General features: G+C 40.1%; 2 protein-coding genes across 3 annotated transcripts in view; one reads left to right on the top strand and one right to left on the bottom strand.

The window, feature by feature from the left end:
* Window positions 1-624: 624 nt before the first annotated feature.
* Window positions 625-15448, bottom strand: PTCD2 (pentatricopeptide repeat domain 2). The gene is made up of 10 exons (XM_042449561.1): window positions 15279-15448; window positions 14317-14409; window positions 13937-14066; window positions 12497-12614; window positions 9645-9723; window positions 7536-7627; window positions 5783-5896; window positions 4343-4417; window positions 2245-2358; window positions 625-920 (listed from the first exon to the last, which is right to left on the bottom strand). The coding sequence occupies exons 1-10, from the start codon at window positions 15391-15393 to the stop codon at window positions 696-698; spliced, it is 1155 nt and encodes a 384-aa protein (XP_042305495.1). The 5' UTR covers window positions 15394-15448; the 3' UTR covers window positions 625-695.
* Window positions 15449-15455: 7 nt separating this feature from the next.
* The window catches only part of MRPS27 (mitochondrial ribosomal protein S27), a 75703-nt gene continuing 74050 nt past the window's right edge, over window positions 15456-17108 (top strand). The window contains exon 1 of one of the 2 annotated variants that reach the window (XM_042449559.1): window positions 15456-15600. In XM_042449559.1, the coding sequence (XP_042305493.1) occupies window positions 15540-15600 (61 nt within the window). In that variant the 5' untranslated portion in view covers window positions 15456-15539. The remainder of the gene's footprint in view (window positions 15601-17108) is intronic. The other variant, XM_042449560.1, reaches the window with a different exon arrangement.

Raw genomic sequence — 17108 nt, 5'->3', positions numbered from 1 at the left:
GACACTTTCATTTTGACCCTTTTGAGATGATATTTTGGGCAAAAAAAAAAAACCCAACTGAATATTTTTTTTAAAAGAAGTATTGGGGGCTTTGGTATTTTCAGGAGTTTAAGGAGTTTGCAACCCACTGGCAACACTTTTGCCCCGCCTCCAAGTAGGAATCAATGGATACTTATTGTCTCTGTAGTCCTGTAGAAAGAAACATGGATAGAGCTGGATTATTCTGACTTGGAAACTTGTGATCAGGAAAGGGACAAAATAAAGGGTACAAATGATGGCTACTTTCTGGAGGTCATCATGCCACCTTTATTACAAAATGACTGCTTTTGACATTTCTAGGTGTATTTATTATTTACTTGTTTATATACTATTTATTCATTTAGTTTGCAGAATCTGGTAAAGCTACAATTTTTTCCCCTTCCTTTTCTTTCTTTTTGGGGATAACAACTAAAATTCCTGAGCTAGTGGGCAAGCTGTCTGAGGGAATCTAGGAGATACAGGCCCCTCAGACGTTACCATGCTAAACTTTGAGGGATTTGAAAGCAGCATTCAAAAGCATGATGTCACCAAGTTTGGTTGGTTTGTTTGAAGCATCAGAATTCACCAAGGAAAACAGAAACTCACTTTTCTAAACAAAGGAGACGTTTTATTGGATTCTAGTTCTAGTATGAGAAAGAATAGTCCAAACATGGGATCTACTCAGCCAGGAGAGCAGAGTGTAGAGGCTTCAGAGTCCGTCGACTCACATGTTTTTGTTTCAGAAGCTGCAAGTGGCGTCTCTTTGACTGTGGGATCTGACAGAGCAAGTCATCAAGAGACAGAGAGGTCACCTGTCCTGAGGCTTGCAGCTTGGCGAAGATTTCTTCAAACCAGATACAGAGAGCTGGATTGTCTTCCAGTTTCTCCCTGACTGTAGTCAGCTGTGAAAAGATCAGGGCAAAGATCAGGGCACCATCTATAAACTAAATCTGCATCTTCCATACAGCAAAAACAAACAAACAAACAAACAAAAAACCACACCCCTAATTTATGCAGCATCCTCTGGCCAACAGGGCATCACAGAACTCCCTTATGGTTTGCAATCAGCTACAACCATACCCTTCCATGCCTAGCTTCAACTGATCCACAGAACCTACTTTCTAGGGAAGTGGCAGAGGGGGGGGGGGGGGGGGGGAGAGATTAGAGAAAGCTGTAAAAATAGGACATGACTACCTAGTGCTGTTGTTGTTCTTGTGTGCTTCAAGTCATTTCAAATTTATGTCAAATCTAAAGCAAACCTGTCAAGGGATTTTCTTGGCAAATTTTGTTCAGAAGGGACTTGCAATTGTCCTCTTCTTAAGCTGCGAGAGTGTGACCTGTCCATGTCACATGGCAGGTTTGCATGATTGAGCAGGGATATGAACCCTGGTCTGGTCAGGAGTACCAGTCCAACCTTCAAACCACTACATCATGCTGGCTTCAAAACCAGCATGCCATTCCTGAATGAGCATTAACTGGGATGGATCACATGAGCAGGAAATATTCTCCTGGGTGACAACACTTAGGAGGTTGCAGGCAGCAAATCAGTAGTCCACCCATATGGCAAAAAAGGGCTGTCCACATGATTGAAGGCTCTCTGATAAATACTCTTCCATCACAGCAGCTTGATATCACTTTAACCATCACAGGTCTATACTATGGAATCTTGGGTTTGTAGTTTTGTGAGGAACTTAGAATTCTTTAGTGCATTTCCCTGAACTATAGCCCTAGAGCTCTCTGGCACAGAAGTCTCTCAGAAGACTACAAATCCCAGGACTCCATAGGATGGAGCCATGGCACTGAAAGTGGTATCAAAGCACTATAAATGTCTAGTGTGGGTGCACCCTATATCATCTAAATCTATACTATATGGGCCTCCAGATATTCACTGCACTTTCCATCATCACTAGCCAGCCCAGCTAATGGTTGAGGATACTGAGAACAGAAGGGCTGGGGAACATGTGGTTTTCCACATTTCACTATAGCTCCCATCAGTCTAATCAGCACAGAACCCAACAGAACCTGGTTAATCACAAGTTACCCACACGTGTCACACTCACACACACAACCACAAACAAACAAATAGAAAACTATAGGTCTTGCAAGATCCTGAATCCATGAGATAAAAAGTAAGCCTTCTTTCGTCAAGGGAGGAAACAGGCCAGACTCCTAGCTATAAAAAAAGCTCTCTTGCACTCATTGCTTCCACAACAGCCATCCACTTACCACGTGCATACAGAACTCAGGCTTTTTCACAAAATCTGAAGTACTGGGATCAGCTGCTCTTTCCAAGGTCTGAACAAGGTTATTTAGGTCCCCAGATGCAGCCTGCAGAAGAAGCTTGAACAAATACACTAATAATGAATAAATCTTCCATAAGCTCTGGAAAGCAAAACACGTACAAGCTGAAAAAATCTTAAGCTATCTTGATGTTAGAGACCAGCACTCCCCACCCACTCCAGTGTGCCAAGGACCAGTACCATAATTTCCCCCATTGGCTACAACTTTTTTCTTTCCTTATTTTTTGGAAAGTCATCAGGGACTGGCAGCCCATGGCTTTCACAGTGGTACAATGGACTCCCACTCTAAGTGGCACTGATCTAAACAGTGTTGCCACCTCTCTCACACCAACTACAGCAATTCCATAGTGAACTGTAGGAGGATTGTTAATTAAAAGGGATCAGAACATGGGAAGCTGCTGAAGCAAACCATTGGTTCATTTAGCCCAATACTGAAGCTCTGACTGGCACCAATGATTCTCCAGAGGTTCAAGTAGAATTTTTTCCTACTCCCCAATCCCCAGGGACCACTGTCCACATATTAATCAGGCCTTGCTTAGATTCTGAATTCACACAACATCAGCATTTTCAAGGCCTGGGACAATGAGAGCTGATAATAATTTGCCCTTCTAGGTTCATCTTGAACAGCTTTATTGTACTGACAACGAACATTAACCAATGTCCAGATAAATTTTATGTATTATTTTTCCATTACAAAAGTTGCAGTAAGATTCTTTATGCCTTCATAATTCTGTATGATATTTTTTTTACCCAATTCAATGAACCTGACCTAGGAAGGAAGACCCTGGTAGGGATGGTCCAAGGACCATTCTTCCTAAAAATAACACATTTTAAATACAATTCTTCTCACTGTTAAGTTTCTCCTCAAAAACATTACAGAAATGACCTAAGTGGATTAAGCAAGCTTTTCTGAAGGAAGCTGGCCTTTGATATTGAGTATACAGCAGTATTTTTAAGCAACTGGGTTAGAATTAATACCCAAAGACGAGTTTATGTCATTATGACAGACCAGGAAGTTTATGCTGTTGGGGGCAGAATTAGTCAAAAATGGAAGGTGCGAGCTTTATTTCTAAATACAGTGCTACCTCGGGTTACGAAATTAATTTGTTCCGCCGCTCCGTTCGTAACCCGAGTAATTTCGCAACCAGAAAAGGCTTTCCGTTAGCGCTGGAAAGCCGCTAGCCGCGCTTTGCGTTTGAATTTCGCGCCGAAATAAATTTCGTAACCCAAAAAAACATCGTATCCCGGAACAGTTTTTTCCAATCTAACTTTTTCGTATCCCGGAAATTTCGTAACGCGATCAATTCGTATCCCGGGGTACCACTGTAAACAGTAGCTATGCTCCCTGATCTTTAGTTTCATCTTCCTCCTGATTCTCTTTGTGTCCTCAGCATGGAGGTTTTGCATAGTTGCTTCCAGTTTCATTGTATCTTCTTTCCTCAGTTTTGTCTTTCTTTCTTTCTCTCTACCTGTTCCTCAGGTCTCTGTGTCAGACAACATCCATCTTCACCTGCTGTTCCTTCAAGATCCTGCCTCTTAGTTTATTTCTTACACTTCTGTCCTCCTTGGGCCATTCTACATGTAAGCTGCTTGTCTTCTAGTTGACCTGTTATTATGGTCCTCCTCTCTCTCTGGACTGTTCCACGCTAATGGCCACTCCTATACCTAGGGAGTTAGGTGAACATTATCTTCCTCTAGACTAACCTTTCCCTTTTCTAACAGGAGGTGGAAAATATTTCATGATTCCACTTCCCTGATACCAAACAACATCAGAGGCTTTGCTAGCTCATTAAAACACTTTAAAACTGAAGAACAGTAGGAGAAAGGTACTTATTGAAATCCCCACAATGCAAGTCTGCCAAACAGCAATCTTAAGCAAGGCAAGGCAATGGTAATTTGTCAAGAGTTGTTGAAATACAATAAGAGTTTATGTGTCCTAAGATTGTTCAAAGCACTGAAGAATCTTTCCTTAAAACAAAAACAACACACCCTCAGGGTTCAGAATGAGTATTCAACACACTTACTTTCAGATTATTGCATATCCTACTTTCTGTGTTTATGATCTGGGAAAAATAGGAGCGAGCTTTTGCAACATCATTCTAGAAGGAAGAGACAGAGACAGCAGTATGGTTATGCTCAGAGGTAAAGTGTTATCAAGCATTTCATTTAAGTCAGGAATGAGCATGTGCCAAGGGTCCAATTTTTGGCACCCAAGACACATCATAGTCCACATCATCTACATGCCAAAATTTGGGAGGGGGGGATACTGAAACAGGAAGTGGCTAGTCATCCATTTCTGTTTTCTGGGAGGCATGGAGAAAAAAGGGCTTGCAGCAAAACCATCATCCCTAGCAATGGAAACTGACCCCTCCCAGTTTTCATCAGGAGGCAACATGGGGTCCAGAGAGGCACCAAGGCCCTTAAAAACCCTTGTGGGCTATATTTGGCCCACACTTTGCTAATCCTCATTTAAACCAAGTCAACTACTTCTACAATCACTCAATAATGTATCCATCATGATACACTTTTTTAGGATAAAAAGCTGTTTGACTCATTTTTAGTAGGCTCCCCAAGAGAGACACCAGTTTTAAGTCATCTAAGGCAATCTTTTTTTCTCAGCATGCATTTAATTTCTTAAAATGCCCCCAAACTCATCCCTAATGCAACTATCTCTTCTCCAGTAGTCCTACTTTATAATCACTTTTGGGGTGCATCTAATCTCTTCACAGCTATCCTGCTGAAAGAAAGTATCCCACAAAGCAGGGATGACCAACTTCTGTGCTCTTGTTGGGAAATCTGTCCTTTCGATTTTCTTCTGAGGACTAAAACAATTTGACCCCAACTTCGATAGTTAGGTTCTACAAGCAATGTTAGCATTATTTACCTGGGAGAGCTTCACAGATGTGAAGCATGTGAACTTAAAATTTCCAAGATTCAGTTGGGAGGTTGAAAAACCAACCTGCTTTCTGAGGTACTTCCTTCAGTAAGTAGACTGGCAATGGTCCCTTGCCTTTCCAGAATGTACTCAAAATAACAGCCACAAAACATTAAGGCCACTAGGAAGCCAGACAAAGATGCTCCAGGTGCCACTATGCATAAACAGTTAGTAGACTACCTGGTGCCACAGAATATTCAGTTTGTGATGCTTCTCCTGTGTGAGGCTTCCCCTTGATTTTCTTTTTTTGAATTTTCAGATGGATGGGACATATGACCATTTCTTGTTAAGTGGTTAGATTTAAACCTCACTCAACAAAATGAAACTGCCATTACAAGTAAAAAACCCTCTCTCAGGAAATGTTGCAAGAAGAAAATGAAATATCCAAATACATATATATTTAGAGACTATGTATTAAAATTGTTTCCTAGGAATAGAGCCCAAGTAACTAACCATATACCTGCACTGTGTGTTATTCTACCTGTTCAACATCCAAACAACATAGATAATGAAGCAAACAATCTAGCACCTGTTTTAGAGCAAATGCGACTGCAAAATAGTATGCTCTTCTTAGCATCTGATCTCCTTTGAGCTGGGCTTCTTCAAGTAGTGTGGTACAAATTTTGCAAGACTCTGAGCTGTTCTGTGGAACAGAAGGTTAAAGTGCATGTTTGATAACAGTTCGAAGTGCTTGTAAAGATACTAGGCCCTTACTGAATTATCGAAGGCGTAATTCCAGGAGTACTGAAATTGTTCAGAAATTTCTCTAGAATCTTATGCATGTAAATTCTCCAATAATGATTAAAAAAAACAAGAAAACAGAGCCTTTGTACACATCCTCTTCAAAAAGGGGTACTAAATGTACCTCTGAATGTACCTCTTAAGGCTATTGAGATAGCTGAAACCTGTCATAGGCATACTATACGCCCCATTGATTTCTAAAAATCTCTGAAAGGAATAGCTCTATGGAACCAAATATGGAAAAAGTGCATCCCCAAATGGTTTAGATATTTTCATACAGCTCAGAAAGCTGAAATTTGCCATGCATGTGAACCCAGAGCTCACGGCTAACAAGAAAGCTCTGAAAAAATGAGACATGTTAAGATCCATGTATCAAACTATAGTTTTTTAGGCCTGTTACAGACTGCCAAAATAAAGCTGCTTCGGGTCTCTTTGGAGGTATGCTGTTTAAATGATGCATACATCCTAAGAATCCGGAAGCTGCACCAAAACTGCACTCCAGTGCTTAGGAATGGGGTGTGGCTTTGGCGCGACCTCCAGACTCTTAGGACCCATGCATCATTTAAACAGCATACCTCCAAAGAGACCTGAAGCAGCTTTATTTTGGCAGTCTGTAACAGGCCTTAGTGATTGACATTCCATCCTAGTGTATGTAAGAGAGAAAGTTGGGTTATGAGAGTTCCATTTAGATTTGGATTCAAGGCAGGAGACAACTGCAGCTACAAAAAGGAGCATCATCTGTTCCAATGGAATACAAACTTCATTTATTTGAAGCAAGCAAACAAAGAATATCTCAACCCAACATGGCAGGATAAGGCTCACTCCATTCACATCCTATTACTAGTACATACTTATTAGGGACATCTCCTTCTATTAATCAAAGTATTACTGTGATTGAATTTAAACATACAGCTATGTTAGTCTGTAGAATCAGTATGTAGAGAGATCTTGTAGCACCTCTGAGACTAACTGAAAGAAAGAGGTTGGCAGCATTTATTACTGTGCTCGTTACACATAAATAATGTAAAATAACAGACTGCAATAACTATGAACTATTTAATTTAATGCAAGACTGAGCAAACAGAGAATGATAGCCTGGTATAAACTCTTAACAAATTCTTGTACAGTATATCATAGCTTTATACAAACACCACTGATGATGAGGTGCCAAAGAACTATCTAGTGAGAAAGACACGTAAAATGTATTATGCTTCAAATAGGTTCCAGTTTTTATAAGAGTTATTTTTAAATGTCCTGCTCTAATCAAAACATCCCTTAAAGCACAACTCACCTATTTTTGAGAAGTTTTACCTGCTGCTGATTGTTAGATTATCAGTTTTTATTCACTGTACTGATTTGGTACATCTTGTCAGCTGCCCTAGAATTTATGTTTGCTTAAGATGAATCATACAAATGTACTAAATAAAATAAAGAAACAAATATCTAAATTAGGAAAATACATATTTAGGACTGATGGTATATAGATATCTCTCTCTATCGATAAAACCTGGAAACACATCTTATATAATATGTATTATTACCAGTTTGTAGCATATTGCAAATGCAAGCAAATAGGTTTCTCTGTTGAATTTTATGCCTTGCTGCTTCATTTCTAACAGCACTTCCAGAGCACCTGCCAAACAGATTTTCAATTAATGTTAGTTGATTAATTGTGATAATCACATACCCCCAACTGCTAATTAATAACATTTCAGAGAACTGCACGTTGAGTTCTAAAAAATCATTATAATCTGGGGGAAATACTTTACAGATGGGCAATACTGACACCTGATTTTTTTTTAAAAAAGCTAGTGCCAGATGTAATTCAGTTTCTAAAACCTGCTAATTAAATGTAAGTTTTATCTGTGTAGCCAAGATAGTGAAACTCCTAAGAGCATCAGCATTCACTAAGCAAAATAAGTTCCTAGCCTCTATTGTTTTAGAAAGATTTTTAATACAAAATAGTACATTGTAACTTAAATAATGTCATCCAAACATGGCTATAGTAACATACTTTAGAGTAGTTTGCTCCCAGCCCAGATTAAGGGTTGATACAGACTAGCAGTTTTTAGCAAAGTAAAGCGAATAATAATAATAATAATAATAAAATTTATTTATATCCCACCTCTCTACAAAAAGCAATCAGAGCAGCTTACAAAGTTAAAATATACAGTCCAAACCCTCAACCTACCCCCCTTAAAATACAATTAAACAGTGTGGAATTAAAAACATAAAACATACTTAAAAAACAATACAATAACTGTGGTAAAGCTACATTTATTTGGAAATGAATCTACTGTATATGTAGTGAATGTGGCTCCTTCCTACCAGGCAGAAGGGCTCCAAAATCCTGGTCAGCCACATAACCAAATGTTAATAACTGTTTTTAGTGACCTAATAAGTGTTCAGCAGGCCTTGTTTAGATGGCTTATGCTTTAGTTGGCAGTTCAAGGATGCACAACTGGTTGGGAACAGACCAGAAGAGTCAACCTTCCTTTTAGCAATGTTATGTACTGTTCTCATATCTGTTAGGACAGGAGATAGGCCACACTTGCACAGTGCTGGTGTGGTGGTGCAATCCAAGCCAGTGTTATCCAGTTGTGGGAATCTGTAGGTTTATCTGTAGGATGGTCTAGGTAGCATTTATTGTTTAGGTGCCCAACTCTATATGTTATGAGAGGAAGATAGAATCCACCAGCTAAAAGGCTGTGATGTTCTTCTATGCTGTAGACCACCTCCTGAAACAACTAACCAGCCACAAAGCCAATAAAGTAATAATAATAATAATAATAATAATAATATTTATGTTCCGCCTTTCCCCAAAGGAATCAAGGCGGATTACAAGACATAAGCAACAAGAGAATATAAATTATAATAAAATCATATTTCTAAACATCCCCTTCATAATGGTGTGTGTACTGCATTATTATCTCTATTGCTATGTTTTAAAAATTATATATTGTTTTAAATTAATGGTGATTTTCTATGATAGCTCCTTAACTCATTTTTAACTTGTATATCATCAGGTTTTTAGTTGTGTCTTGTTTTAACCTTTTTGCAAGGTACTTTGGGTTCTTTGTTAGGAGAAAGGCAGGATATAAAGTAAATGCATAAATAAAATAAATGTGTAAATATTTTATTTATTATTATTATTCTCTATCAGACTTGGAATTGTAGCCAATTTCAGCTCAGTTCAGCCACTGAACTCAGTGGATCTTTTCTCTAAGCAGACATGCATAGGATTCTACTGTATATTTGGTGCTCTCAACACCCACTCCCTCACCCATGTAGTACTCCAATGTGGTGTTCAGCTTTCCTGAAATGAATTTTAAAAATTCCCAGTGTCCTCAAAGAAAGCAGCTGCAGGAAAGCATGGATGAATTTAAAGAAAGACAAGACAAGACAGTTGCAGGGCTGCGTGATTACATTCTCAGAAAGACAGCAAGAGCTTAATGAGCATACTGCTAAAAGCGCTCTTCAATTATATTTACAAAAAGTGTTAAGAGTTCTTTTAATACCCAAAAGTGATTAGATAAGATCTTGCCATCTCCAAAGATCAAACAATTCAGTGTCAATTACAGCTTCTTAATATTATGTTAAAGAAAAGTTTACTTTTAATAGTGTGTACCTTTGGGGCACATGCTACTTACGTTCATAATGACCTTTGGTAAACAGCATATCCATCAAAATATTGAATGATGTGCTGTCTGAAAAGAAGCCATGGAGAGCCTGAAGAATACAAATAGAACTGGTTTGCAGCAATTGTTCAGTAGTGGTAATATCTACAACCAAATCACCTTTCTATTCATAATTTTTTAGAGTAAACCTATGATGTTAATTGCAAATTTCTAAACTGGTTGTGACATATTAAAGTCTGTAGAGGAAAAAAAGCATAATCTACAAGGAATATAAATAGATCCCTATTTATTTTTCCTAATATTCAGGATTAGACTTCAGATAACACAAGATAGTAGTGGGAAGAATATTAATATAATAAGAAGCCCTATTAGTATAGGAGGATGAGAAGTCCCAAAAGCACCATACCACACACAGATCACTGTTATACAACCCTTTGTATGCCAGTCTTAGGCTGTAGTCCTAAACATATTTTCCTTGGAGCAAATTTCCTTCAGCCCCAGGAGATTACCTCTGACAAGACATGCCCATGATTGCAGTGCCTCTAGATTAACAGGAAAAAAACATTGTTACTCATACACCTCTGTGATTATTCCTACTTAAAAATATCTATTGTAGGCATCCAGAAGTAAAACTAATTTTTTCTTTGAAATTTCTGTTCCAGTACAGACTACTTTAATAAAATACTCATACTAATGGCATATAAAGAACTGTAGGGAGTTTTCCCCAAATAACTATTCATAATTCTATATAAAATGTAAGGATCTGTGAATGGGATACAGCAAATGCACCTATTCATGAAGGGAGAGGTTGTTTGTTCCAGGTAGCAATTCTGGAATATTGTTACAATGTTGATTTTGATATCATGAATAAACCCACTTTATTACAAATATGAATATTGAAGTTCAGGTTGCATTATAAGGCTGTTAATCCAAAGAACCAATATAAGTACAAAGGAAGAGAACCAGATGCACAGTAGAAATAAGTTCATGTCCCAAGGTGAAGAAAGGCGAGAAAAACTGACAACCCTGAAATCTTGCTAACATGGTTGACTCATTCATTTATAACAAAATCTGAGAGTGGAGGGTGTCTAGAAGACTGTTATCAACCAAATTAGAAGCTAGGTATTGGTTTCCTTCTAACTGTTTTAGACTGCAGCTCTCACTAACCCTAGTTAGTATAGTCAATGTTGATAGAAGATGGGAGCTGTAGTCTAACACTACCGGTAACATCAATAGGTGCCCAACCATGAACAAAGACATTCAGAATTTAATGTAGGAATGGAGAACAGGGAGGTCTCCAGATATTGGCTGTAACTTCCATCCTCCTTTACCATTGGCTATTCTGGATAGAACTGACGGCAGTTCCCATCTAACAACAGCTGGAGGATATGTTCCCCATATGTTCTTCTATAATGGGAGAAGTCTTTAAATATTGGAAAATAAATTCCCACAGCATCAGCCAATGCTTACTGAGCTTAGTACCAGCATCAATAGGCACTTTCTGCTTTGACAGCCCTCTTGAAATGAATGCCAGTTGTGGGGTTGGTTTTTATTGTATGAATTTTACCAATGTTGTAAGCTGCCTGAATTCTGCTGGAGAGGTGAGATATAAATAAATTATTATTATTATTATTATTATTATTATTATTATTATTATTATTATTATTTACTCCAATTAAATCCAATGTAGTGGTGGTAGCTGTTGTTATTTTATTCATTTATATTCTCTTTCTCCCAATATTAAGTTTCAAGACAGCTTACAGAATATGAAAACCAGAACACAATACAGTTGGTCCTTCTTATACACGGATTTTTTATACATGGATTCAAGCATCCATGGTTTGGAAATGTTCAAAAAAAGTATAAATTTCAAATATCAAACCTTCATTTTCCATTTTTTTAAGGGACACCATTTTTCTATGTCATTATATTTAATGGGACTTGAGCATCCCCAGATTTTCTTATACACGGGGGATCTTGGAACCAAACCCCAGCGTATAACAAGGGTCCATTGTAAATGCACACAAAGACATCAATAATATAATATACAACTTATTTTTTTTTTAATCAATATATGTATAAAATTAAAATATTTTAAAAATTCAATAGAAGATATGATATAAAGAAAAACAAAACAACACAGCATGTCCATAGCTGTAGATTCCTAAAACCCTGTTAATAGGAAAGTTTTCACCTGGTGGAGGAAGGGGGAATTATCCTAGTTTTTTCAGGGAGGGAGGCTGGGAGCAGCCACCAACAAGGCCCTCTCCCATCAAGCATACATGGGAAGGCAATGGGACTGAGAGAATGGGAGTTCTCCAAAAATCTTAGGGCTTGAGCAGGATTATATAGGAAGATATGATCCTTCAGATATACTGGACCCCAGGCATTCTTGCAGAACTCCCACTGAATTTATGAACACTTACATAATAAAGAGTCCCCTTTGGATTATACAATTTTTCTAAAATGAAGAATAAGGTGCGGGACAGACCGTCCAAAAAGGATGGTTTCCCTGTGCTTAGCTTTGGTCCGCAGGGAAGCCACAGCCTCCAGACTGCGGGACTTACCCACAGACCAAAAGAAACCCACAAAAAGTGGGTTCTTCTTGCGGCACGATTATGACGCTGCAGTGCACTAATGGCACACTCGCAATGTCATAATGGCGCTGTGACATGCGGACGCTAGGCGTCCGTCACATAATGATGGCGGCGCCCATCTGTACAGGGTGCTGCCATTTTGATGCTCTCATCACGTGCGAGGGGCGAGGGGCATCTAGAAGCATCACCCCTCGCACGTGACGAGGGCGTCCTATCCCGTCTGTCTTGACCAGGCCTATGACACATATAGTTCCAAACTCTACCTACCTGGTCTTTAATTAGTTCCAATGCAGATGCTTCAAGGTCTAGCTCATAACAAAGCCTCATAAAAAGTGGGCCAAATTTGAACTCTCCAAAGGCCACATTTTTGTTTTCTGCATGATACCTAAAAAAAAGACACAGACTGGTGTTTGGTCTAGTTTTAAAGAACAGGTTATAAGAAAGAAAAGAATAAATGGGAAATAGCATCCTTTAAGAGTTGAAATAGACATACAATTGAAAGGTACCCCAGGGTCACCAAGTCCAACACCCTACCATGCAGGAATACATAAACAGAGCGCTCCCAAGATGTGTCCACTAAGCCTCTATTTAAAGATCTCCAATGAAGGAGAGTCCATCACCTTCTGAGTTAATTTATTGCACCATCAAACAAACTTACTGTCAGAAGTTCCTTCTTAATGTTTAGGTACAATAATTTTAATTGCTATTTGAATTCATTGGCTCATATCCTTGTCTCTGAGGAAGCAGAAGACAAGCCTGTTCTATCTGCTACATGACATCCCTTCAGATATTAACATGCCATATCTGCCTTCTCCTCTTCAAGCTAAACACATAGGGAATGGTTGATTTTCAGACCTTATAGCATCTTTAGCATGTTCTAGTTTGCTAATAAATAATTTTTTTGCAATAAATATATTTTTCATGTTTGCATATGACACCTTGAAAGCCAAGAAGTGAAGTGTTAAATTTATGCTCACTGGATGCAGTTGTTTGCTTTCTTGTGAACAAGCTAGGGGCTGTTCAGGGACCTGAACCACTCCAGGGATCACCATTTTGAGTAGCACTGGTTTAACACATGGAAATATCACTAACACAAAATAGTAAAAGCCAAGAGAAAGGAACACAAGCTTATCAGCCTTCTGCAGCCTGGTACTTCCAGGTGTGTTGGACAATATCTATATTGACTGGAGGTTCTGTGAGTTGTAGTACATCTAGGGATCTCAAGTAGAGAAAAATTGGCCTATAGCATCTTCCAAAACTAACCCTTCTCTCTGTATTATCAACACAACACTGAACAATTTTAGAAGATAAAAGCTTTTGCTCATATTACTCTCTCCTCATTATTTGGTAATACACAATATTTCCAAGCAGAAGAAAATTTAACAGTCATTTTATTTTCTCAGACATTTTTTAAAAAGCTAGACATCTATAACTTTTCCTGGTTCAATCAACCTGATTCAGTGCATTATGATAAAACTGCATTTTATTTCAGAACAACCACATGTAACGATGCTAAATTAGACGAGGCAGTGACATGTAAAGCATGCCTGAGCCCAATGATTTTAAAGCATGGATTGAAACATTTCAAGCATAAACCAATTAAAGCCAATCCCTTTAGAAAAATGCACAATGGTCACATGTTATGTGCTATTTTGAACTAAATCAAATTAAAAATGAAGTAACAGCACATTATTGCACAGACTGTACCTGTAAATAACTCTCTTGACTAATTCCACTTCATCTTTCGTCTGGCACAAATGTAGTAATGTTTTCAAATCATCTTTGAGAATCAGTCTATTTTTTGCTAACTTTTCTTCAATAGTTCTAAAATACGTATCTGAAATTGAGATATTGACATGTACTTATTTCTGTTCATCTTACATGCAAATTATTTCCCATAAACATAAAATTGTTTCCCATTGTTTCCCATAAACAGCGAAAGAAATAAGGGATGATCTCAGACTGGATGTACAACTGAAAGATGCGTACTCAAGTTGCAGATCTGGTAAATCCGTGTTTAAAGTTAGGCTTCGCGATATCAGTGAATGAGTATTAATGAGAATGAAGTGTGTACATGAAAGGAATACCTTTTTCACCATATATTCTATATCCGGTTGCCAGTTTCTGCTGCTGGAATCCTTGCAACTGCACAATATCTTCCGTTAGCAAATAACGCCTTGCTGGAAATGGAAGACAAAGAAAATGTAGGTACTGTATCTTTCGTTGTGACATTTCTGACTTATGGCAACCCAAAGGCTGCATCCACACAGGAGAAATAACCCAGCTTTAAGTGCCCTGGCTGAAGGCTATGGAATTCTGGGAGTTGGAGTCTGTTGTGGGCTCTGCTCCGCTCTGGGCCCCACAACAGACTCCAACTCCCAGAATTCCATAGCCTTCAGCCAGGGCACTTAAAGCGGTGCCAAACCGGGTTATTTCTCCTGCGTGGATGCATCCTAAGCTGAATCCATCCAGGATTGTTCAGCGATGCGTTGCCTTTGCTTTCCTTGAGGCTGAGAGTGTGTGACTTGTCAAAGGTCACCCAGTGGATGTCCATGGCTGAACTGGGATTCTCTGGCCTCCCAGTGTCTAGACACCAGTCCAACACTCAAACCACTATACCACGCTGCCTCTAAAATACATATGTTTTATATATGCATAATAAAACTGTAGTTTATTGAGGCACCAGAGCAGTCTCCTCTCTGACAGGGATGGCTAAATGTCTCACAAACACTACAGTTCCCAGAATTCCACAGCACTGAGAGCCAGGGAGTTAAAGGTGTCTTAAAGTGGGACATTCCTACAGTGTATTTTGGACCTAGATGTCTCACAAACACTACAGTTCCCAGAATTCCCTAAAAGGTTCACAAACACTACAGTTCCCAGAATTCCACAGCACTGAGACCCTGGGGCAGTTGAAAAGGGGTCAAAGTGGGTTGTTATTCCTTCGGTGTTGCTTTGGCCCTGTCTCTGCTGCAGTGATGGCGCATCCATTCTGCCAGCGGAGGGGTGCAAACCCTGCTCTTTCCCTTCCCACTCTGCTGCCATGTACCTCCTTGCGGGAGCTGCCAGCAGCCAGGGGAAAGCGCGACCATCACGCTCTGCCTGGAACGCAGCATGGCCTCCCTGAGAACTCGATTGGAGCCTTCCACCACCGCTGTGGCCATTCTGCCCCCGGGGCGTACCAAGAGCGAAGAGGGGGGTGGGAAACAACGCACGGACCGCCCACAACGCTCATTAGCATCCTTCCTCCGCCTCCATTTTGCTGCGCCGTCGGACCTCCCCCGCCGCCGAGAAAGTGGTACGCCCCGAAATGGCTGCCCCTCTGATCCAACGCGGGTTCCAGAAGGCAGCCAAGGCCTGGGTCTTTGCAGGTGGGTCTCTCTCTGCACGTGGGAACGCGCGCGCATGCGTGTATGCGTGTTTCTCCACGTCTCTTGCCTACCCCTTTCATTTCATAGGGTTTTTCTCAGGCAAGGGGCACTCAGAGGTGGTTCCCCCCCAGTTCCCTCTGAAATTTACCCTCGGTCTCCCATCCAAGTACTGGCCAGGGCTGACCCTGCTTAGCTTTTAAAATCAGACGTGGTTTGGTGCTTTGGGGGTGTTTTGGCTCCAGTCCTGGTCTGTTTCTACCCCCCATTTTTTCCTGCTCTTTAAGAGGAGTTTGTGGGATGGCTTGTAATAATGTCTTGGTTTGTAAATTAAAGCAAGCTCTTTAAAACCCTGGCTTCCTCCTCAGGGGATGGGGTTGGTTTAGGTGATCTTAAAATTGTATCTATTTCACATTCTGAATGCTTTACAATGTTTGGCACCGGAGCTCTCTCTCGACACAGGAGGCTAAATGTCTCACAAACACTACAGTTCCCAGAATTCCCTAGCACTGAGCCAGGGGCAGTTAAAGCGGTCTCAAACTGGATTATTTCTGCAGCATGTTTTCGACCTGAGTTGTGGGAATTCACAAATATCCCATGCATAAAGTGGTTAGTCTGCAGGCCAGGATGTGCTTTTCCTCTTAGGGTTGTTCTTAGAAGGACCACCTGGGAATGAAGCCTGAAATGGCGTTGATGGTCCTGGGTTTTAGCTTGTAACAAATCATTTATCATGGTGTGATCCCATCCAACTCAACAGGGCCAGCACTACTTAGTACTTGGAGGGAAGAATGCTGAACAATACCAGGTTTTTGTTGTTGTGTCTCTTCAGGTCATTTCCCACTTATGGTGACCTGGCCTAAGGTGACATTATCATGGTGTTTTCTTGGCAAGATTTGATCAGGGGAGGTTTGCTATTGCCTTCCCCTGAAGCTGGGAGATTGTGACTTGCCCAAGGTCACCCAGCAGGTTTCTCGGCTGAGCCAGGATTCGAACCCTGGTCTCCAGAGTCATAATCCAACACTCAAACCACTATGCCACACTCATCAATACAAGGTTGTGTTAAATGCCCTCAAATGAGCTTCAACTCATGGCAACCCTGTGGATGAGACACCCCCAAGACCCCTGTCCTCCACTGCTCAGCTCAGGTCTTGCAAATTCAGGCTTATGGCCTCCCCGATTGATGAGTCTGTCCATCTGGTATGCAGCCTTTCTCTCTTTCTCCTACCCTCTACCTTTCCTAGCGTTATTGTCTTTTCCAGTGATTCATGCCTTCTCATGCCGTGGCCAAAGTACAGCAGCCTCCTCAGTTTTGTCATCTTGGCTTTGAGGAAGGGTTTGGGCTTGATCTGTTCTAGAACCCATTTATTTGTCTTTTTGGTTGTCCATGGCATCCTCAGCACTCTTCTCCGGCGCCACATCTCAAATTAATTAATTTTTTCTTATCTGCTTTCTCCAGTCTCACATCCATACATGGTAATGGGGAATAGGATGGCTTGGACGAGCCTCACTTT

The sequence above is a fragment of the Sceloporus undulatus genome, chromosome 2 (genome assembly GCF_019175285.1).
Source record: "Sceloporus undulatus isolate JIND9_A2432 ecotype Alabama chromosome 2, SceUnd_v1.1, whole genome shotgun sequence".
Taxonomy (NCBI): Eukaryota; Metazoa; Chordata; class Lepidosauria; order Squamata; family Phrynosomatidae; genus Sceloporus; species Sceloporus undulatus.
The sequence above is the reverse complement of the archived record's forward strand: the minus strand, read 5'-3'. Positions and strand labels throughout refer to the sequence as shown.